This window comes from Megalops cyprinoides, chromosome 11 (assembly GCF_013368585.1).
Source record: "Megalops cyprinoides isolate fMegCyp1 chromosome 11, fMegCyp1.pri, whole genome shotgun sequence".
NCBI lineage: Eukaryota > Metazoa > Chordata > Actinopteri > Elopiformes > Megalopidae > Megalops > Megalops cyprinoides.
The window spans coordinates 18,728,320-18,751,353 of record NC_050593.1 but is presented as its reverse complement, the minus strand read 5'-3'; the positions used below and the strand labels follow the sequence as shown (position 1 = coordinate 18,751,353).

The window sequence follows — 23,034 nt, the reverse complement described above, 5'->3', positions numbered from 1 at the left end:
CATACTTTATAAAGTAAATTAAGAAAAAAGTAAATTAGAAGGCAGTCAAAGCCTCCATGGGAAATTGCAAATAATATCAGGTAGGAATATCAGGAATATCATAACACCAATTAACAGGTCTAGTGGATGTATTTTAAATTTTTAAGGCTGTTTCAGTGGTGTTAGATCCCCATTGATATGTTTACATTTTTTTCATACACTAGGGGGCAGTGTCCTCCTTAATTTCAGATATTTAAATATACAGTATATATACACACACACACACACAATTTGTGGGCTTCACTTGTCCAGCTTTTGGAATTCTGTTTTATTTATTTATTTATTTATTTATTTTTTACTTTTGTAGGCATCAGCCAACTGACAGGGAACCTAATAACAATTAAATAAAATATCTTAAAATAAAATTTCCTGGGGAACATCTGTTTCATGTCAGATATCCTCCAACATAACATAGGCTTAAATGCTGTAATAGTAACATTCCAGGGGCTATCAATTATGTAATACTGCATTGCCCTTTTGATACAATATCACAGTTCTTACATCTGACACTTATGTTCTGTTATATTCTGTCACTCCTGTGATGACACTGCAATACCTACTTTTGTGATCATGTCAGTTTCGAGTAGATATCGCTTATTGGCAAAATGCTGTCAGGGATTGTGGTCACTGCTGTTCACCTATTGCGTGCGCCTATTCTGTGGGTGCCACACCTGAATTCATGATCGAGTGAGGCTGGTCCAAGTTGGATTCTGCCAGGGGAATGGGTGTCATTAACAGGAACTGACAGTTGACAGCGATTTAAAGGTGGTTAAGATGACTGTGATATGAGCATTAAGGTATTTAATTATCTGTCTGCGATGAATGTAAAAGGGTGTTGAAAGTACCGGATGGGAAACAGTGGCATCAGTAACGGGCTGTTGACAGTTTTATTGAGAATGGGTGACAGTGGTGTAAATATGGGTGGTTGAAAAAAAATAACTAGTGATGTCAGATGGGATGCTGGAAAGGATGTCATTGGTATCCTTGGAATATACATTGGGAGAGACAGTGGATTCAGTGGAATAGTCAAAACTGTTGGAAGGGGTCGAAAAGTATCAGTGGCAGCGACTGATTGATTAAAGGGGCTGATTGGTGTAAGGAATGGGTCTCACCCCGGTTCAGGGCACGCAGGTTCTGCTTGGCGTGCTTGTGCAGCTCCTCCACGCACGGTGGCCGGGTGGAAGGGAGGAACACGTTGCGCTGCTGATGCCATGGGGCCTGGTAGTGCGTCGTCAGCTTGCTCTCAACATCGAGGTTGGACACCGCTGTGCAGGGAGAAAAGAGGGGCTCTCGTTAGTCGCGCGGCTCTCGTTCTGAATCGAGACTCCCACGCTGTCATGTGAGCCTATAGTCTCCCCGAGATGCAAGACTGCAGCTGTCTGAAGTTTGTATAATCTGTACAGGAGAAAAATGGTGTGAAGTGTGAAGTGAAGTTTGTTGAGAAGCACCAGCAGGTGAAGCTTATTGAGAAGTACGAAAATTCTCACTAGTACAGCTACTTGGAGATTAGAGACCACATTTGTTCTGTTATAGACCTATGTGCAGGCCTTAAGTAATAATAAGATCTGGCCAAATAACTTGACATTGACAACGTGAATAAACCACTTTGAACCACTGTTCATACCAAGAGCAGGATGGATTCCCAATGCCTTTTACACACATTACAAGTTTGGAAAATCACAAGCAAGGGTACTACAATGTGTCACCATTTCAGACTCATGCAATAATTTCCAAGTCATTCAGTACAACTGTTGGCAATAAAAATTAATTTGTCAAGCATGCTCGTAAGGCCAATTATTGTCACTCACAGCCATCTGACATGCTACATGATCTAGGTGTAAAGCTGAGGACCAGTTTCAGGGAGCATGTAGTGAATTTCAGCAAGAATCATAGAAAACCTGTAGTAAACCCACAGCAGCAACTGCAAGAGCTAAATGTGGGCTAAAATCATAACATGAGTACTTGGCTTCATCCACTTTAACACAGGTGAGCCCATATTACATACAAGCTCAGTAAAGTTCCTGTCATATTGCACAGCTTCAGAGAGCTGTTTTACTACACTGATGTTCTAATTTATATGTAAAGAAACTTGATTTCTCCACAAAAAACTGACTGCAATCTGGCAAGCAAAACTTGGAGAATACAGCCACAATATGCAATTAAATATACAGAAACCGAGGGGAAAAAAAAACTTAAGGAACATGAAAAAGGTCTTAAAACTGGGACAGCTTTCATCCTGGGTTTAAGTTATCCACAACTGCTGCTTAAGGGGCCAACAGTTAGAAAAAGCACACAGCAGAGTTTCAGAAATTAACATTCCGCAATCAGTGTCTGCCATAATCTCTCCCTCCCATGTCACTCGCTTTTATGTATTACATTATGCTTGTATAGTATATGTTAAAAAAGCATGCTGTGTTGCTGTGGTTCTTCAGTGAAATTAAATACCGCCTCCCAGAATGGTGAGATTGATTGGCTACTCCACAGACATATGAGATGGGAAAGCTGGGCCAGTTGCACACTGCAGACCCATCCTTATTTACAGTTGGCGGACGGGTCAGATGCTTTGATTAAACCCAGACCCAGCTTGTGTGTGACGTCTAATTATATGTTTCAATACCCAGACATATGGTCCTAGTGCAGTGTGACTCACTTCAGGATTGTAACAACACCTGCAGCTTTTAACATGCCCAATCTCAACCACTGATGATATCTGAGATACATTAACATTCAAAACCAAATCACAGACCAAAACCAAATACTTCTCAGATCCTACGACATTGGCAAGGCAATTCCTAGGCCAGCGCGCTGTAGCCAGGAGAAACACTAGAGTTTCAGTGCAGCAACAGTTGATTTTTGTTTAGTTGAAAAAATAAAGTCATATCTCATTTTAGTCAGTGGTGTTTTCCACACCACTAGATATGACCATGCCTTTACAGGAGAACATAAGAGTGAGGTCAGAGATCAGCATCTCAAAGGCAAACAAGTCAAATTATGAGACCTCCCCAAGTCTCTAGTGGAGCCTTCACCGGTCTGTTTGATTGACACTTTCTGGTTGAGCACAGGCTTAGGCCTGATGTGATGGGATGGATTTGAGTCTGTCTCTGAGCTTCCCCTCCGCTCCACTGAAATCTGTAGTAATGAGAGGGTTCTAGTATCTGAAAGTGCAGTATTAAAAAAATGAAGACAGCAACATTTGTCAATTTCTTGCTTTACATCATCAGGAAATGTTAAAAAAACACTCTGACCTCTACTAAGCACTTTATCATTCTCTTGAGTATGTAAGCTATGTTTCTCTCCATTAAAAAATGATTTACACAACCTGACAAAGCTGTGCATAATAAAATAAATCTTTGTAAATGTATCAAAGGCTATAAAACATCCTACAAAACAACACTGGAATTGCGATATAAGGACGCAATGTCAAATGAATGATTTCGATACTGTGTTCAATGAACCAATCCCTTTCCCTTTTGTAAGCATACAAAATAGCAGTCCTGGATCTCTCCTCTCAATGCCATCTGATTTTGATACTGTGAGGAAAAACAGTACACTACTTTCCAAAATCTTCTCTGGTCTGGAGAGCAAGCCTACAACCAGATGACGTTTACAACAGCTTCAAACCAAAGAAAGCATACAACCAAATGACATTAACAACCGATTCAAACCAGAGAAAATTCCCTCACCTCCTCTGCAAGCTGCCAGTGTACTGAGGTACGCCTAATTATCCCAGGTTAATTTCCCCACACCAGCATCCGCAGAGGCTCTGCTGCACTGACCCCAATTTCCAGTAAAGATGCCTTACCTGGTGCATCCTCCCTCCTCCCTCTACTCCTACTCCTACTCCTACTCCTCTTCCTCCTCCTCCTCCTCTTCCTCCACTTCAGACTGAAGGGGGTCTGCTTCTGCTGCGAGTTACCCATCTCTCCCCAGGCTGAACAGCGTGGGGCTATAGGCAGGGTTGCATTACTGCCAGACTGCAACCGGACTGTGATGGAGCAGAGCAGTGTTCTGCGGCTGAGCTGGTCTCACCCCCCCTTTCCCTCCTGCAGCTGGGTGCGGAGTCAGCACCGCAGAAGCAGCGTCAGCCTTTGCCAGCAGCCCCCCCGACAACTCAGGACTAATGCTTACCCACACCAAAACCACAGAGGGCAGAGCTACTGCTCAACTTCCCACAGACCACACAGAGGAGACAGCTTCTGATGATCTGCTCCAAAACCAGAGGCAGAAGAGCCTGTGGCTCATCTCCTCTAAGACCAGAGGCAGAAGAGCTGCTCCTGATCTCCTCTAAGACCAGAGCTGCTGATCTTCCCCGGGGCTAAAGAGGGGACAGCTTCTGCTCATCTTCCAAAATGTTAGTGAGGAAGGCTACTGCTCATCTTCATAAACACTGGAGAAACCTCATGCTGATCTTCCCCAATATCACAGACAGGAGACAGCTCCAGTCTAGCAGTCCTCACTGGAAGAGCAGTGAAGACACCCCCCAACACACACACACAGACACACAAAACGCAGACCAATTTGGGGACTTGGAAAAAAGGAGAACCTGGGAAACACACATAATCCCTTCCTGTAGCATCACAATAACCTAATTGTTTTCAGTTTATTTTTGCATCACTGAGCCCTTCACCACACAACGTTCTACAACTGAAACACAATGGACATCCCTGGACTTTTGTGTCAATCTGAAAGACTTCATGGCAACTCATGTGCAACCGGCCACAGGTTTTGTTCTTACACACAGGACAATTACATGACTATTCAGGCGTGTCAGCTCCATTTGTTACTATACGAATGCTCTGGCTTCTTAGTTAACCCTTCAGCCATTAAGTTTCTATCTTGAAGCAGATTTGTTAATGTGGAAATTGTCATCGCAGTGGATTTGATTCACTTTCATATAAAGGAAGATCTCATGAAGATCTTGGCTCCCCTAATGCAACAAGAAACTGAGCGGCAGAAATGAAAAAATATGGTGTCAGACATGTAGTGATATAATGCAGCTGGACTACTCCTATCCACACAGCTGTGGTGCATACAGTGGAGTATTTTCTCTCTGCTGCTACAAAATGATTGGTATTCATCTAGTGATGCATGCTCACACACACACACACACACACACACACACACACACACACACGTATGTATATGCATGCTTTGCTTAGTGATTGATTTATTGGTTGATTTAAAATATCAAAATGCAAGCATATATCAACACAGACATCTGAATTTCAGTGGTGAGTCTCCGATATGAATTCAGCCCACACACATGCCCCGAGCTGACCCTAGGTCACCAGAACTTCCTGCCTTTTGGCCAAACTAATTGTGGGGCTGAACTTGTGCCTTGACATACAAGGGTCACTTCTGAGTCAGGGATGGAATGTGACATGCCAATCAGCTAGTGGAAGTAGCCTGTACAAAACATCTGCGTATCTAACGCGTAAACACTGGTCCATTTTAAACCACATTTGATTGAAACCAGACGAGGGAATGAAGCATCCTATGAGGGAATATTCCAAGAATGCATCACACAATCAATAGCAATAAAAAAGATTAAGAAGTAATAAACCAAAAATACTAACATTTCCATAAAGACATTATAAGGACAGTGCAGACAAAAAACTGTGATACAGCAGAATGGCATGTAAAGGAAGTGTGCATTGTACGTGGTTAACATCATCCACTGAAGTATTAAGAATTTCAAACAAACATTTCGCAATCAAATTACTGTTTACAAAAATAATAAGGAGGAAAAATATTAAAATAAAGAAGTATCAACCAATACTATTACAATAACAGTGTGTCTATTACAATGTAATCGTTATAATTACAATGCAGACACTAGAACAATCCATCAGCTGTTTTTTTTAAGTGCAATCCAACACAGTCACACTCCACAGAGTGTGAAGTGAAAGTGTGCCTAGACCAGAAGCCACTGGGAAAGTTCCAGAACACATCTGGAAATTACGATGGGGAAGCGGGGCAGCGTAAACCACAGCATTACGCACAGTGTTCACCACAGACCATGCCCCCCTTTACTACCTCCATAACACGGCAATCCTGGGGACTGCCGGACGTAGTTTGCCTGCACTCAATTTCTGTTTGCACTGCAGCGGTAGTGCGTCTCCTCTCTCTGTCACATTCCCAGTAATGTACCCACTGGGGTCTGGCTCTGCTGGTAGGCTCTGTGTTCCTTTGTTGTGGCTCCAGAAAACTCTTTCTGAGAGAGAGCAATTTGCTTCCATCTGTTGCCAGAGTTCAGGACTCAGCATGCTGTAACCCCCCCCTCCCCCCACCTTTTCCCTGTGGGAGATTTCACTCATCCCCTGATCAAAAGCATTCGCCACCAGGTACGGTACCTACAAGCAGCCGTGCCTCTGAGGCCCAGCTGATGAAATGACACCCTTTCACTTCCCCAGAGACAAAACCCCCATTGTGTTCTGAGAAAGAAAAGAAATATCAGGAGAGATAATGTAAACCAGACATCTGCACCGCAAGGCTTGACTGCTCTATCCCTGTTTGAGAATGTGTGCACTGCGATTCAAAGTCCACGATGATTCTAAAACTAATAACAGTTCTGTGGATCCTCTATTTGACCCTTTCCAGCTGAGACTCACACACACATCTGAGTACACATACACACAAACACACAAACACAGACAGGGGTTTTGAGGGGCTGTGACCACAGCAGAGGACCACAAGACAGGATGAACTCACTCTCCTCCTCAACCACAGAGCTAGTTTGCCCTGATAATGTAGAAACCAGCTGTAAATACAGGTGTTCAGGGCCACTGGAGAAAGATCAAAGGTGAGATCAAATGGATAACAGTGCTCACCGTCACCTGGCAGCGTCTGTCTCCATACTGACAGTTGGAGACGCACCAGAGCCATAAACCCCCAGCATGACGGGAATTCTATCTATAATCAAGTGTATTCCGCCCTGGGAAACGGACTCTGCCACTACAGTGAAGGATAGAGTGATAGACCCTGGCAGGACTAGTCCTGCAATTCTGTGGTGCCACTGGCCTTTCTCTCTACCTGATCCCTGCTGAACAAAACTGGGAGCATGAGAGCAGAGAGCCAAAAATCTGCATTTTTAAATACTGAAATCGGCAGGATTCATCTCAGTGATTCTGCACATGCAGTTTCAGCAGACTCAGTCCTTGCATCTAACTGATACGCCACACACATTCTGAAGTCTGTCTTGTTTTTTGCATTACAGTTCACACACTTATTTCAAAAGCCAGATCATGAATCAAGCACTTTTAAACTAACAACAGCACATCCTGCCTTACTTACTTGCTCCCTTTTTGTAATTATCTCTTACTCTGAGCATTAACCGAATGACTTCAAAAAGGAACAATACACACAATATAAAATTTCAGGTCACCTATAAGTAAGTTCTATTATAAATGTAATCTTCATCTCAGAATATACTGGTACACTATATGCTGCCCTGCACCCTGTTCTGACTGCTGCACAGATTGGGCTGGACTCTGATGCTTGCTAGTTTATCTTCGGGGCACTCCCCAGTCAGTCAGTGTAGATTGAGAGCACCGGCAAGGGGGGGGGGACTTGTCTCTCACAGCTGGCACTCTGTAATTACATCTAAAATCTACTGATAACACAACCTCACAACGAAGGAGAGCGAAGCATTTCCTCGATGAGTCTCTCATCTCCCTCAAATAGGTCAATGTCAGTGTCGGTTCCACAGAATAATGCTAAACACACAATAGCAACGTGCCTGCAATCTATTTGCCTTGTCTGTGTTGCTGAAAACTGCTGTGCAAGATTATTTTTCACACCTCTTGATGTTTCCTTCTCACCAGTTATGTTTGTGTAAAGATAGTGTTTTCCTCCCAATCGAAGATGATGGTTCTAGGTTCTGAGACATTAAAGCCGTTGCATTCTTGGGGCATGACCACAGTTTGCAGTTAAATGTATTATCATTCATTTCATCCTCACCCTCTTCAACTACTAGGAGCCATAGTAGCCCTAAAAGCAGTAAGGGGAGTTGTTGTAGTTTTCCTATCTACTATTAAGTCACCCTGGTTAACAATAACTGTATATAGCTCATGAAATTAGTTAAACAGAAAAATAATTTACATTACTAATAGCAAGAGAACCAGCAGTGACAGCAGCAATGGTAGCAGCATTACTATTACATTAAATTACATCTTGTTTTCAATTTGAATCATGACTGGCTTAGACCTCCCACATCTGCCACAGGACATTTCTGGAGAGCAGCCAGTTCAGTTACATAAATGTGTGTCTAACACGTATCCTGGCCTTTACCCTTCTCTAGCTATCTGCATCCATCATGCACAGCTCAGTCTAATGCTCCAGTCATGGTGCCGGTTCTCACATAGGCACAGGTATGAGAAACCACCATAATATCCCTTCAAAGTGAAAACCTGCATCAGGGGACCAATGTAGAGCATTGCTGACTTTGCAGGGGGGCCTCAGGTTGGACAGGGGGTGCTGGACCAATCAGTGGTGTGGAGAGGGGATTGTGTGAGTTTGGCCTCCTACTGGGCCTGAACCATGAGCTTTTGATCTGGAGCAGCCAAAAGTCACCCTGATCTCAGATCAGTTCAGCTTACAGTAAACTGAATACACAGGTAGAAAACTAGCATCTGTAGATGGACTCAGGTCATTTAGAATGAAGTCTCACTCGCTTTTAGGTTTTTTAAGCTTTTAAGTTTTGAAGATTATAACGGAACAACACAGCAACATAATGGTCTGCTGTGAAAATAGACAGCCACTCTGTGGTCACGAAGACACTTGCTTGTGCGTGTGTTATTGCTTCAGTGTTCATTTTTAGTAACAGCAACAAGCTGAATCGCTGGACCAGCTCTGTAAAAAGAGAGGCAGGACTACTCAACACAAACTAAATATGAGGAGTGTGGGGCAGATGGCCTCGACCAAGAAACCTCTGATAGGTGCTCCGATGTTTCGAGAAGACAGGATGCCACTAGGGTCTCATGAAAGAAGCCTGTAACACACCTAAGAGCATTTTGCATCCCTGGGGTTCTGTCAGTTAGCAGTGTTTGTTTACTTAGTCCATGCTTTGTGTACTTCAGCAGGTAGACCACTCCGCTATAGTCTCTCTCCCACATATCCAGGCAGGCAGTGATGTCACTGACAAAGGAACGAGTTGGAGAGAGGCAGGCTGTTTTGTGGGCATAGCCCCATGCCCTGTGAAGAAATAACCTTGGAGAGCAGGGGCGATGCAGGGGGCTGCAAGAGCCAGGATGTTGTCTCTGTGGGTCACAGCTGGGACAGTGTAGCAGAATATTGTGTTGTTACACTAATACATCACCATTTGGACCAGGAGACTGAACCAGCAACTCTCTGCAAGATGTGCTAAGTAAAATTTGAGTAAAGTAAGGAATTTCATCTGAATTTATTTTGCTGTTGCACTAGCTTCCTTCAGCTGATTTTTTTTGCAGAAATGAAGTTACCGTCATTAAAGTAAAACAGAGCTAAACATCTCTCCAGCTATCTATGTGCAGTTAATCTTTAAAAATCTCAGCACGCACAGCAGATTATGTTGTCTGAGCATCATCTATCAAATTAAAAACACACAGCATTAGCTGAAAGGAACACAATGTGAAAAGTATAACCTGAAGCATGGTTCCACTTAATCACCCGCCATGGTGAGACGTATTTGGTGGTGTATTTGATGATGCTTGTCATAACCTTCCCTGTTTGGACACAACAGCCCCAGGTCTCCCCAGCCAGGCAGAGAGGGTACATCAGCCCCCTCTCCTGCCCAGTCGAGCATGTGAGGGTTAGATTGAGGACAACCCCCTGCAGATTTCACCAGTCGCATTCTCCGCCCATCCTCACAGCAGCCCAGAAACAACATGGACACTTCGGAGGGGCACTTCTCTTGTTAAAAGCATTCCTGATGTGCTTTTGGGATACTTTCGGATCTGTGACACTTAAAGTGGCTCTATCCTCTCAGCATTCCATCAATAAAGCATTTTAAACTTTCAGCCACGAGTAAGTGGAAGTTGCCTGCCATGAGGCTGTTAAAAAAAGAAAACAAGCAATCACACCAACCTTGCTTCACTTCCCTGTGACCTCCTCTGTGAATTAGGCAAACACATCCCTCAGATATCCTTTAGCCTCAGTGTCAGTGTTTCTGTCCCTTCAAAATACATACAAAATGTCAGGTGGTCCCAGACCTGCTGGGGTTAACATCGCCCAGTGCTGCTTTATAGACAGGGCACAGGGGCACCAGGTGGTAAAAAAGGGATAGGCCTGCAAGATTGCCAGAAGAAGCAGACCACGCTCTTAAAAGCAAAAATAATGCTGACATTCCCCAGCGTCCCAGATCTAATCCCACTGATATATGTGTTGGCAACTAGGAAGAGACTGCAGACAGACAGAGGACAGGGCACTTCCTCTCTCTATCTCTATCTCAGAAAGTGTGACATGCCACCACCACACCAGGTCCTGTGTGACATCACCATGCCTCCTCCAGGTGGTGGCCACAGGGGAACACTATTCATCTCCATGGAAACTGACCAAAACTAAGTATTAATTTAGCAGATGTGCAATAAGTAAGGCTCAGCTTGGTCACCCTCTCCTCCTGAGCCTCACAGCAGGGGATAAAAGTTATCTTCAGACTGCTTCAGCCCTGTAATTACTTGCAACTGGTTCAGACAGGGGATGAGCTAAACCGAAGTCATTTGCCCTGTGTTTGGGGAAGACGTCTAAATAAGATGTAATTACAGATGCTAGCTATTACTTTAGCACGTATTCAACTTCAATTTATCATCGGCAATATATTGGCTCTCTTGCACTTCCCCCATCCATTATCACAAGTGCCTGAAGTGACATTTCATGATATTTGCTGCACAGCCATGCGACTTACTGGAAATAATCAACAGCACCCTGTATCTTGCAGGACATTTATGTTTCATAAGTTTGAAAGCAGATATGTGACAGATGAGCAAATTAAACTGAAGCAAGTGTTCCAACAGGGATGAAATATGGTATAGAACTCGACTGCAGTGATGAACCTCACATTACACAGCCTCAGTCATGATTCATATTTAAAGGAGGGAGAGTAGATTCTGTGAGCTCTGTCTAACCCCACTCTCCTGCAGTCCTGGCTGTGGCATAAAAACTGACTCTGAAGCCTTTACCAGGAAATGACCACTCCAACAATCCTTTTAGAAAGCTTCCCAAAATAAAATCAACACAAAGCCAAACTAAGAAGATACTGAGTGTTATTCTAGGTAATAAGCAACAGTAAAACACCAAATTAATTTTTATACCAATCAAACCCCACCCCTGAAAATAAGCTATGTCAAAATGAGTGGTAATAACAGGAATTATTTTGTTCTGTGCTAAATGCCTGCAATTGATTTAAGTTCCATGCCAAAAATAATCTATACAGCTTTTCTTGTACAAAATTAAGGATACTCTCTTCTTTATATTTCTGCAACACAAACCAACTACACACTTGTGCATACTAAAAATATTTGTATACAGTGGCAGCATATATACAACCTGACCACTGCAAATATCAGCTTTGAAAAATATGCACACAGAAGAAACCAACAATGCAATACAATCCCTTAGAGGAATGTAAGTAATGAAAAATGAGAGCAGATGTTTAATCTCTGGCATTCCAGCCCAGGAGAAAAGGGCAGCCATACCTTCTGATTGAAACCTTAGTGGGACACAGCAGCCCAAGGCCATGGTTACGCCAACCTCCCACCCGTGCTGATCAGAGGAAGTGGAGCATCCCTAACTCACGCTCACAAAAAATGGCCTCTCCAGTTTCATTCAAGCAGTCGGGGTCTCCTCTGTGATGCCTTCCACTCGCGCACTCCTCCTCGCTGCAGCCTGTGTGACTGGCAGCTCCTCTGCAACATCTGCAGGCCTGATCTCCCCCCTCCACTAACCCCCCCCCCCAGGGTTCTGGGTGCTGGGTGCTGATGGTTCAGCCCTCCGGCTGCCCTGTGATCTCCTGTGAGCTCACGGAATGCATGAGTGTTAATCCATGCTGGAAAAGCACTGAGAGCTGCTTAACTATTCCCCACTGTCTGCCTGAGAGTTGTGTGTTGTTATGTGCGTGCATGTGTGTGTGTTTGTCAGATCAAGTATGGGTTTCCAAGGTTGTTTATGTGTGTATGCATATGTGTACTTGTGTGTATGTGAGAGGAGAGAGAGAGAGATTTTATGTGTATATGTGTATTGACTCCAGACACAGCATTCTGCCTCCTACAGTTATCTCTTTGTCATACCAGATAGTCTCTTCTTACATTCCTGGACTGGCTGTTAAATGGGTTGATTCCTGATCATATTGCTAAAAAAGCCTAAAGCTAATTCACATTAGCCTGAATAAATGTTCCAGTGTGTGCAATTGTAAAAAGGAGTTATCAATATGAACAACATTACTAAAAGACAATGATACTAGATCACATCCACCAAAGCTATCTGGTGTGTTTGTTCAAGTTTGAACCTGCTGTGCAGGTTCACAGAGACATAAATAAATGCAAATCAATCCATAAAAATTCAACATTGCAGCATACCTCTGAAGTTAGCAAATCACACTAAGCACTGTTGCATTATTAATATTCCGTTTTCAACACCCCAGAATCAAGTGAAATTTGTGTTGACAGCACCCCGCTAATATCTGCCAGCTCACGTGAGTTAATTAGCAGCAGAACCTTAACACAATAATGAACAATGAGGTCACCAAGTGAATTTTGTGAGGCCTCCAATTACGTGAGGAAATGTCACATTGAACTAAGATCTCCGGAATGTTAAATTGTTCTCAAGGGGATTACATAGCACGTTTACAATGGGACATGTGTCCATGTAAGGGTGAAAGGGATGGCGGTTGTGTGACTTCTTATGAATTTCAATAATACCACCTAGACATAGTTGTGTTGCCTTGGGACAGAAGCCTGGAAACCAGTAAGTCAGGGCTCTTCTTTGTTTTAAAGAATGGTATGTCAATCGATGAATATAGAAACCATGTTCCTGCAACTTGGCTACCATTGGATGCATGACACATGACACTCAGGGTAAAGCACACCTGCCCGGTGCTCAGGGTTCGAAATGGATGCTGTCATGTTCCTTGTCATGTTGACAATGACCAAAAGCCCAGACTGGCAAAACAAATGGTCTCTACAGGAATGGAGCCATGCCATTGCTACTCCTTGTGCTTTTGCATAGGGCTCCTCCATGATGTGATGAGCTTAATGTACAACTGCTGAATCTGAACTGGGTGAAAAGAGGAGAAAAGGCATGAAGAAAAATCCAAAAATAAACAACATTCTCAATGAAATCACATTGTTTTGAGGATAGGCGAATGTGTATAATGACACAAAAAGTATTACCTAGCTGAGTATGACTAATCACTGAAAAATTCCAAAGAATATTGATGCACTTTGGATCATGTAAAGTGTCACAGCTCAATCACCAACAAAATATTAATCCCTCAGCACCGCAAGAAGCAGAGAGCGGAAAAGAATTCCTTCAGTTTTGGAAAAAAGGATGCTTTTAAAGACCCTTTTTAAAAGACAGGGCATACTGACTGTGTATAGGCCCAGATCCTGAGAGGAATGAATAGTACTGCTATGTCCTTTTAATTCTGGCTAACCTGCTGCCCTCCCTGTCAGCTGCCTTGGCTTCACACTCTCCAGTAGATGAGCCTTTGGCTGTGGCTGTAAGAGCAGGGCCATAATGCGTTTGCAAACATGGACAGCTCGGCGGGGCCGCTACACTGCCAGGTCCAAGAACTGTCAGGTGCCCATTAATAACTCAGTGCCTGTGCTTGGGTATGTACTGGGATGTGTCCACCGATAACAGCCCCATGTCTGACAGGAGGAAACACATTCTGGCTGTGAATGTCTGTGTGTATGTCAATGTGTGTATGCTTGTGTGTGTGCATGTGTACATGTGTCCGTGTGCCTCTATTATAGTTACAGTACTCTTTCCGCACCTTATCACTGGAGTGGGTCTGGGGAAGCACAATCCTGACATGGTTATACAAGTGCAGCTGTCTGTAGCACTCGAGTCAAATCAGACTAAACAGTTCGCTTGAAACAGCTAAAATAAATAACACAAACCAAAACAGATGGCGATTATATCAGTTAAAATATTATTTTATGCATATAATATGAATTTACATTTCAGTCTGTGCATACTGAATGTTATGTCTAATACCGTCCACAGCTGTGTAAAATGTTTTAGCTCCCAGCAGTTTAGATTTCAGAAGCGAAGTCAAGACAGTGTTGCTTGTGATCTTCTAAACATCGAATTACTGTTTTAACATGAGGAGGCCACACATCTTGTCTGTGGGTTCTTTGCTCTTCAATGGATCTGTACTAAAATTGTATCCCCTTCTGACTCTTCTCCAAAATCACAGCCTTCAGACTAATGTACCCCTTCCTTAGACTAGTACCCCTTCCTTAGATCCATAAAAATACTTTTCACAGACATGAGGACAGTGAAGATTTGCACAGTACGATTTTTTTTTCTGTCATACCGACATGCTCTCCCTGTGACCTGGTAACAGGAGGGGATTATGGGAAAGCAGTCCTCCTCTCTGCGGCTTTCTGATCTAGAAGCTTCTGTGAGTAGGCCAGACAATGCTGGAGCATGGCCACCACTGGGTGGAATGTTCACGGATGAGCTGATGTGTTCCATCTACATTACTGTCTTCTCTCCCCCCTGCCCCCCCCCCCCCCCCTTCCCTCTCTGCTATTTTTTAAGAAAGTGCACTGTGGGTAATGATGTCCCTGAACAGTCTGTCTGCAGTGCACACATAAATGATTCATGCTCAGCTAGTGTTGTGGTCTGCTCTTCACTGTCTCTTCTAGGCAGCAGTGTCTACTAAAGTGTCCAAGCCACAGTTGCATGTGGAGGAACAAGCGTGAATGGTGTGCTATTGAGCAATGCCAGATGGTATTTTGCCACCATTGTCAGTGTGAAAATGGCTCAAGGGACATGCAGGGTCCTGTGATACAATCCCGATTATACTCCATTGCCCTGTCTCACGTTTTTATACACTCATGAGGATCATTATTTATTGTCATTTATTACTTCTGTGAAGTTTGGCAGGATGCTGTCCCTGGGTTTCCTAACTGACCAGCTGTGCTGGCAGGTAAATATATGTCCAACTGGCCTTAGCCACTCACCCACTCCCTGGGGTCGGACTTGAACACTCCCATTAGATTAACCCTGAACACAGCCCAGCACACTCCCATTGGTTCAGCCTTAAACATCCCGAACACCGACCTCCCTCCCTTCACTCATGACTCTTCCATTCCCACAGATATGGGTCGCAAATGGCTCTCTATACTTTACATGATTAATAAACTACATGAATAAAAGACAGTCACAGGTCATGCCCCTTGCTGTAAGGAACTATTATGCCATAGTTATTCTGTGGATATAGATAGTAAGGGTGGCCATTTGGTGAGAATGTACCTGCCTGTGATGCCAGTCTTCCACTCTGAGACTATAGAACAGAAAACACCATCTCTATGGCCTGGTGATAGAAACTTCAGCTTTCATTGCCTGAAGACACACCTGGTTCCAGGCTAAAGGGGAAAAATATCTCTTTGAAAAAGTCAGAGCTTCCAAAAATAACACCCCCTTGTGTTTTCTCCTGTAAAGTATATGGGCCAAACTTACTAAAGGTGTGCATGTGCACTGCAGGCGGTAAACCCATCGAACTCAACCCCTCAACCTACACCTTGGTGCACAGAATGTAGCTGACCCAAAAAGAAGAAGAAAAAAACAACACTAAGGACTGTGCTCTCTCTCCCTGCCCACCTGTTCCATTACTCCCTCCTGCTCTCCCTTTTCCTCTTCACCTGGTACCACTTCCCAGCCCCTCTCAAAAGCCTTGCTGAAGGGTCCCAGCTGCGCCCTTTAATCTGCGAGGAGGGGGTGGGACGGACCTCATGACCTGTCTGGAATGCACCAGCGGGAGGCGTCTACCTGTGAAATGAGCTATTGTTGTTCTTTCTGCACCCTCCAGGTACGCAGAATAGAAGGCAGCATGCTGTAATTAAACATTTAGGCCACTTCCTCGCCACATTTAATCACCTGCCATGATTTATTCATGACAGACGCCGTCCTTCATTGTTATTACCGGAGCTGCCCTGTCGGCTAACAATAGACTCCACTTTGCCTGTGAGAGCAGAGGCAGCCTGACTGGGGGCGTGCTGGAACTATTCCTGTGGAACTCTTCTGATTTAGGTGCAGTCCTTAAGCGTACGCAGAACTTTGTGACGACGGCAGTTTCCTGTTTTTCTAACAAGTGGCCAGGCTCAGAACTGGGGATGAACAGAATGAGTAAAAAGGCACCAAAGGCAGTTATAAGAACAAATAAAACCCAGGGAATGTGTTTGGTTTGGATATGCCAACGTTTGTAAATTAGACTTGGCCACTGGCTTGACATGTGCTTGATTCGGCCAACTATGCACTTTCCCTGGGGTTCATTTTCAAACACTTTATGATTCTTTTCAGGAAACCTCAACTTCAAGTTCCCAAGTTATGTTTAGTAGTAAAAATTTTTAAAAATCACCTTAGGTAAACTACCTATTTTTTCTGAGAACAGCCTTACATGTCCTTTCACTCACTGCTGCCTCGAATTGAGGCACTACAAGGTAGGTGATGAAGAAACTGTAGAAAGAAATCTCTTGACTCCTCTCAGACATTGAGCTTACTCATATGTAGACATCATCTCCATGCACACTGTTATTATTTTATGTTAAATATGGTGCATGTAACTTATGTCTAATATGTACTTGCTTGTACTTTGCCAGTAAATCCACCACTGAGCTGACTATGAAATACCTGAGCAGCTAGAAGTATAAATTATGCATTTTATACAACCCTAATTTAAGTTTGTCTGATCCATAACTTCTTGCTGGCAGTGATTCTGTTTAGTGCCCCATCAAGGTGACTGCATCTTAAAAGAACTTGGGCCAGTTTTGAAGCGATGTCAGTTTGCGCCATACTTGCAAAAGAAACAAGACTCCTTAAACATTGGTACTGAACTGGCAAACAAGGGAAGATATGGAATTAGTATCTATATCAGTGCAATCTTTAAGACTGATTGTATGTTTGATTTCTTGACTGTAAATATCCTGTTAACTTTCAGATTGCGAATTAAAAGCAGAATTTATGCTGTGACACAGGAAATGCTTTGTCCATACAGTACTGCTGTTCCACACATAGCCCAGGGTTTCTCCTTTTACTGTGTGGGCCACAAAGCACTACTTGCTAAAAGACCAGTAAAGAAAACTGAAGATATTCTTTTTTTGTTAGTGGTGAGTATCACCAGTAAGACAATCTAAACTAATGCTCCACATCACATTGGATTCTGCACGTTCTCTTGCAAACTGTATCATTTGCCTTATACAGAGATGCCATAATTGCTGGTCTAGGCTCTGTCCCTATCTGAATCCTCTGGCCAACAAAAAATCCTAGGAGAAACACTGTAAGTAATCATAAATCAGCATAAGTAATTAGGCTCTCAAAAGGCGCAGCAGAACTCCTTTCGAAGAGTTGGAGGAACACTTTAGAGCCAAGTACTGTGACCTCTAAAGGAGGATATTCCTGGGGGATGTGGGTTTACGAGTTGAATGTTTTATAGCACTAGTGCTGCATGGTGAGAGGTCGGCATATTCCCCATGCTGGCCCGCAACATGGGCCATCTGAGGCTCCATATAGACCGCCGTCTGGCAGACTGGCTGTCTGTTTCAACCTGCTGGGACACCCCAGCTTGGATTTACCCAGCTCTGCCCTCTATGAGTTTAAGCTAAACACGGAGCCCACCCACAGCCCTGCTTATTTGCTTTAGTAAATGTAATAATTATGCAGTGACACATTGATTGCCCCTCATCAAAACCTGGAGCGCAGCCTGTACCTCCAGACCTGCTATCTGACAGAATTTTGTTTTCTTGGCAAGGAGGGGAGGAAGGGGTGTTTGGAGTGGCTGCAAGCGTGGTGGTACTCCAAAACCAGAAGACACACACACAATGATTCCTCTCCCTAACACACAAACAGTCTATTAAGTCAGAGTGCTGAATACTGAGATAAACAGACAGAGCCAGTTTTGCCCTCCCTCCATTTCCTGCATCCTTGCCTTCCTGTAAAGCTGTCGGAGAGAAAATGGGTTAAAAAGGCAGTCAGCCACCTGATATGGTGAAACGTCCCAGCTAAGCCGGCCACGAGAGAGGAATGACACCATAAAAGACAGAAGACAGACTTATCAAACCCGAAAAGCAGAGCCTGAAATATTTACAACATTATGACAAGAAGTTTATTTACAGTGAATAAGGAGGATACACCTGTGAATAGTCAGCGAACTGTGGACAACTCCATGAAAGGTTTCAGTTTCTCACACACATGGACGTCCACAGAGACTGAGGGCCTGTCTGTGATCTTACAGCATAAAGGAAGGGTGGATGAAGACTGAGGGGGGCTAAGCTTTGAAAAGCGTTTGCAGTTGTTTTCTCAGTCCTTGTAAATTGTTGGTGCATAATCCTGACTGCAGGATGATGACTGAATTTGAAATAAATACCTTCCACATACAAGGTTCAAGTGTGAGGGAATAGACACCGGATTTCTGGGCAGTGAGGCTTGCTAACTCATAGGAAAGGACTTGGTTTGTTCCGGAAAGTATGAACACTGAGCATCTGCCAGACAGGAAACCATAAACAAAAACACCGCTCTTACGTAAGATCTGTGAGTAAGACCTTTTCCATCTGTTTTACTAGGCATTCTAAGAATATGTGACAACACAAACATTTTCTGGTACTGCATACAAAAGACACCTGTCCCCTTTCCAAACACACTGACAGTTCATCAATTTCCCTGATATCTTAGAAACACTGCCCTCTAGTGTTGGTTGCTAATATGAGGTGGTTGCTTTGCAGGCAAATGCATTTGGTCATTTTACACGTTATTCTGAACTCTCTGATTTTAAGAACAGCTGCAAATGTACAAAATATTTGCTTATACACAGGAGTATTAAAATAATAAGGCCTGTTTCCTGCAAGAGAAACATTTATGATACTGAAACACAAACATATGTTTAATCCCATTGCCTCCCAAGTAAAGGCCACATCAAACCAAACAAAAAAAAAAAAACAGCCACCCAACAAAAACGGGGCAGAGGGTCAATGGGGTGGTGGTTGCTTAAAAAGGGAAGCTTAAGAGCAAGAGAGACAGGTGTGTCTCAATATGACCAGGCGACTTCATTAAGAAGAAGACACCATAAACAGCAGGAGGGAGACGTTCTTCATTATGATCAGGTGCAACATATAGAGTGAGATGCTAAAGGGCAGGAAAGTGATATACAGCTCAATATAATCAGGTACAGGCTGAGTGCTGCAAGGAGTAGACATATTAAAAAGGAGGAGAGAGACATGTGTCTCCATGTGATCAGGTGCAGACTACACAACCCTCTGCTCCCCAGCCCCGACTCCTCGCCAAGATCTTCCCACAGGTGTCTGTATTCTTTCCTACAGCAGTGGAAAAAGACCTCCCCAAGCGTCCTCTGGTTCAAGCTATTCTGGTTTTACAGCTCATCAGCAACACTTACGTCACCAAAGATCCAGAGAGAGGGGGTCTATCTTTGACAAAAAAAAAAAAAAAATAGTCAGGTCTTAGGAAAACACCCACTAAGCTTGTCTGTGACAGACCTGTCTTCATTGTCTCATGTAAAGCTGTAACATTACCATTTGATGAAACGTGAGATTAAAAGGAGTAGCATTTTAAATACGGGCTGCTGTCAAGACAATAGGCAGAGACATCTATTCAGTGTGTGAAGTCAAGCACATTATTTGAGTCCTCTTTCTCTCTTTGCTGTCTATTTTTATTTAACTTGGTTTTGACAGCAGCCAAGGTAAACTTGGGTTGAGTATTTTCTCAACTGCCCTAACTTTTGCGCTGCCTTAGAATTCTCAAGCAAAAACCTTTGTGGTACATGTGGTTTCCATTGATGTCACCCTAGAATATTATCATAGTTCACCATACCACCATGACAACAAGGGCTGTTCTGGGTTAAATTGGACTTAAAGTTTAGATACCCAACAGATTCATAGGCTTTACAGTGTTAAATGTATCAATACAGTATGCTAGTTCAGATGTTAGCCCCTGTGATTCTCATAGGCAAGAGAAGCGTTGATCTTGTCCCCTTCAGCAGATTAGAAACTATGACTCTTCTGCTCAGACTACTGTGTAATTAAAGACATCAGTCTCAGGAGAAATGTAAGTACAATCCCTGACAAGTTGAGTTGCACTTACTAACACAGGACACAGCAAAAGTGTCAAGTCAAAGAAGACAAACTACAGTGTCACTAGTTTTGCTTGAAATAATCACACTCAGAAAATCCTTAGGAGTCTTTGAATTCTACAAGACACATTCTGAACACAACCTGAATCTGTCTCTTGTATCTACATAAACATAAATCTATGATATGATACATTACCCAAGAAAAGCAAGAAATTTTATAGATATATAGATCTATACAAGATATTTGCGTGAGCCCTGAGACTCTCTTCAGAAGTCTAGCACCTTCTTGCTTCTTATCCCTCTGTGGGTCTGAAGATACTGTCTGCCAGGTTCAGATGTGAGGGGGCCTGAGTCTGCATGTGCATAGAGAGGCCTTTAAAGTGTGCATACAGCCAAGGAGGGCATGGAAGAGGGGCGTGCCTCAAACAGCAAGTCCCAGAAGCCCATTGCTGCATAGGTGTCTGTACTGTTCAGGAATACCTGGGTCACTAGTCTCACAAAATGAGATGGTGTGACCTTTGACCCTCATGTTTTGTTCTGCCCGGCAGCCTGAAAAAGGTGGTTATGAGACGGGGCCCCCAGGGTAAGACTGTAAAATGAGCCACAGCGAGGAATTCAAGCTGAGACCTTACTGACAGCAAGGCCTCCCCTCACAAAACAGAAACACAGGGGAACCCCAAATGAGAAGTTGTATGCACAAGGCAAATCCAAAACTGAAAATTCAAAAGCATCACACACTGTCTGCCTGACTTAATCATTGCTGTGAAACTGTATGAATTTGTGAATATGCTGCAATGACAATGTTTGTTCCCTATAACAAGTCACACACAAGTACACAGCCACTCACTGGAGTGGAAACTGAAACTCCTTTATGGCATTGCAAGAAAATCACTGAAAATTCTTACGAGCTTCCACCTGCATGAATGCACTGCCAAGGAAAACATGAAGCGAAAAGAAAAACAAATTAATCTTGCATTGTTCTGTTACTTTGCCAAGCCACTTTTCCCCTCAAAGTTCTTTTTTTTTGCATTGATGTCACAAAATGATAATAGAAAGGGCTTGTAGCTCTCTTCTTCATATTTAAAGGATGCATGTGTACCAGTTGCCTAGACTTCTCACACAGGACATCTGAGCCATTTGAGAAAGTGCTCTTTGCCTACATGCACATACACTGCGTCATGTTGATCTGCATGAAACCAGATTTCTGAAAATCTAATTAGTATCATTTGCTGTGCTTTTTTCAGGCTTTCTGAATGCATTTCACCCATTGTCACAGCATTTGCTACCTCACAGTCACAAATATATTACATTACATTATATGCATTTAGCAGACACTCTTATTCAGAGCAACTTCCATCACAATAGTTAATTGTATTAGGCCAATACATTTAGGGACCAGCATGATGAAGCATACCAGGTTCTGTATTAAGGCTCCTCAGACAAGGACTGAGATGTGCCACTGAACTGCTTTTGGAACTTCAGACAAGAAAGAGTGGGTGAGCAGGCTAAGCAGCTGATAAATCCAGGGTTTTCCAACTTTTCCTACTGTCTTCCAAATTTGAAAACTTTTACTGTCATCTGATTGGCTGAGAACTGGTAGCATGTGTGACAGCACTACCCACCATTCCTGGTTTCTGTGAGCTCACAAGAGTTACATTATAGTAATTACAGGGCTGAAGTAGCACAGTTTCATATGCAGGGCTCCTAACAGAAAAGACAATGGAAAAGCATGCAGACCCAGAACGGTTGCCCTGATTCCATTTTCAACAATGCTTAAGCCCACAGAGATACTTGATTGAAGGAACTACTTTCTTCAATGGATCTTTATCATGGCAACTGGGAATGTGTACCGTTTGTCTCAGCTTTTAAGTATTAGTGGATAGTAATAGTGGACATCACAGTAATAAAAGTAAATGTACGTAAATATATAGAAATATTTATGTATCTGAAATACAATTATTGCAATTATTGCAACTTATTTTGTGCATTTAAGCATTTATTCATCATAATGTAATAATTGTATTTCATCATTCATGAACACACACACACACACACAGACACACACACACACACACACACACACACACACACACACACAATTTGCAATGATTTGTGCATTTCCTTCTGTAAATAATATATTTAATCACTATTTTAATAGTTACACAGATTTCTTACTGTTAAGAGCTGTTCAATAGTTAAAAGTAGATGATGATGTTTAATTTAGGCCATATTCTTCATATTATTTGTTGTTTAAGCACCCTTTCTTTTGTGAGAAAAAGGACAAGAATTAATTCTCGGGAGACTGAGAGAAATATATGGAACAACGGAAGCACAGTTGCAGAACAGAACACTCAGTGCAAGGCCGGGAGCTCTGACATGAGAGAGCACAACCACCCACACACCCCCTTGTGGCCACACTGTGACATAGCCTCTCAGGAGACCCCACAGCTGCCACTTTCACATGGGATCCTCCGTTTGCAAACAAACACAACAGAACAGCACATCTGGCAGATAGGAACATTTACAGGCCGGACATATTTAGGTCGTTCAGACTGTTCCTGCTTTTCCATTAGCTTACCAGGACTCTCGGTGGAAACAGACACCCTTGGAGACCGTCTAAGCCTTTTGTCTAAAGCTGCAGTGGACCAACAGAGATCGGATTGTTACGCAACCATTGCAGCAGGCTAATTGCAATTTTTCCTCACAGTTTCCAC

The 23,034-nt window shown here is 43.1% G+C and overlaps 1 protein-coding gene across 3 annotated transcripts in view; it reads right to left on the bottom strand.

Annotated features, from left to right (window-relative positions):
- The window catches only part of nhsa (Nance-Horan syndrome a (congenital cataracts and dental anomalies)), a 93,095-nt gene that overhangs the window by 13,070 nt on the left and 56,991 nt on the right, over positions 1–23,034 (bottom strand). For all 3 annotated transcript variants that reach the window (XM_036540991.1, XM_036540992.1, XM_036540993.1), the window contains exon 2: positions 1,152–1,304. In XM_036540991.1, the coding sequence (XP_036396884.1) occupies positions 1,152–1,304 (153 nt within the window). The remainder of the gene's footprint in view (positions 1–1,151; positions 1,305–23,034) is intronic.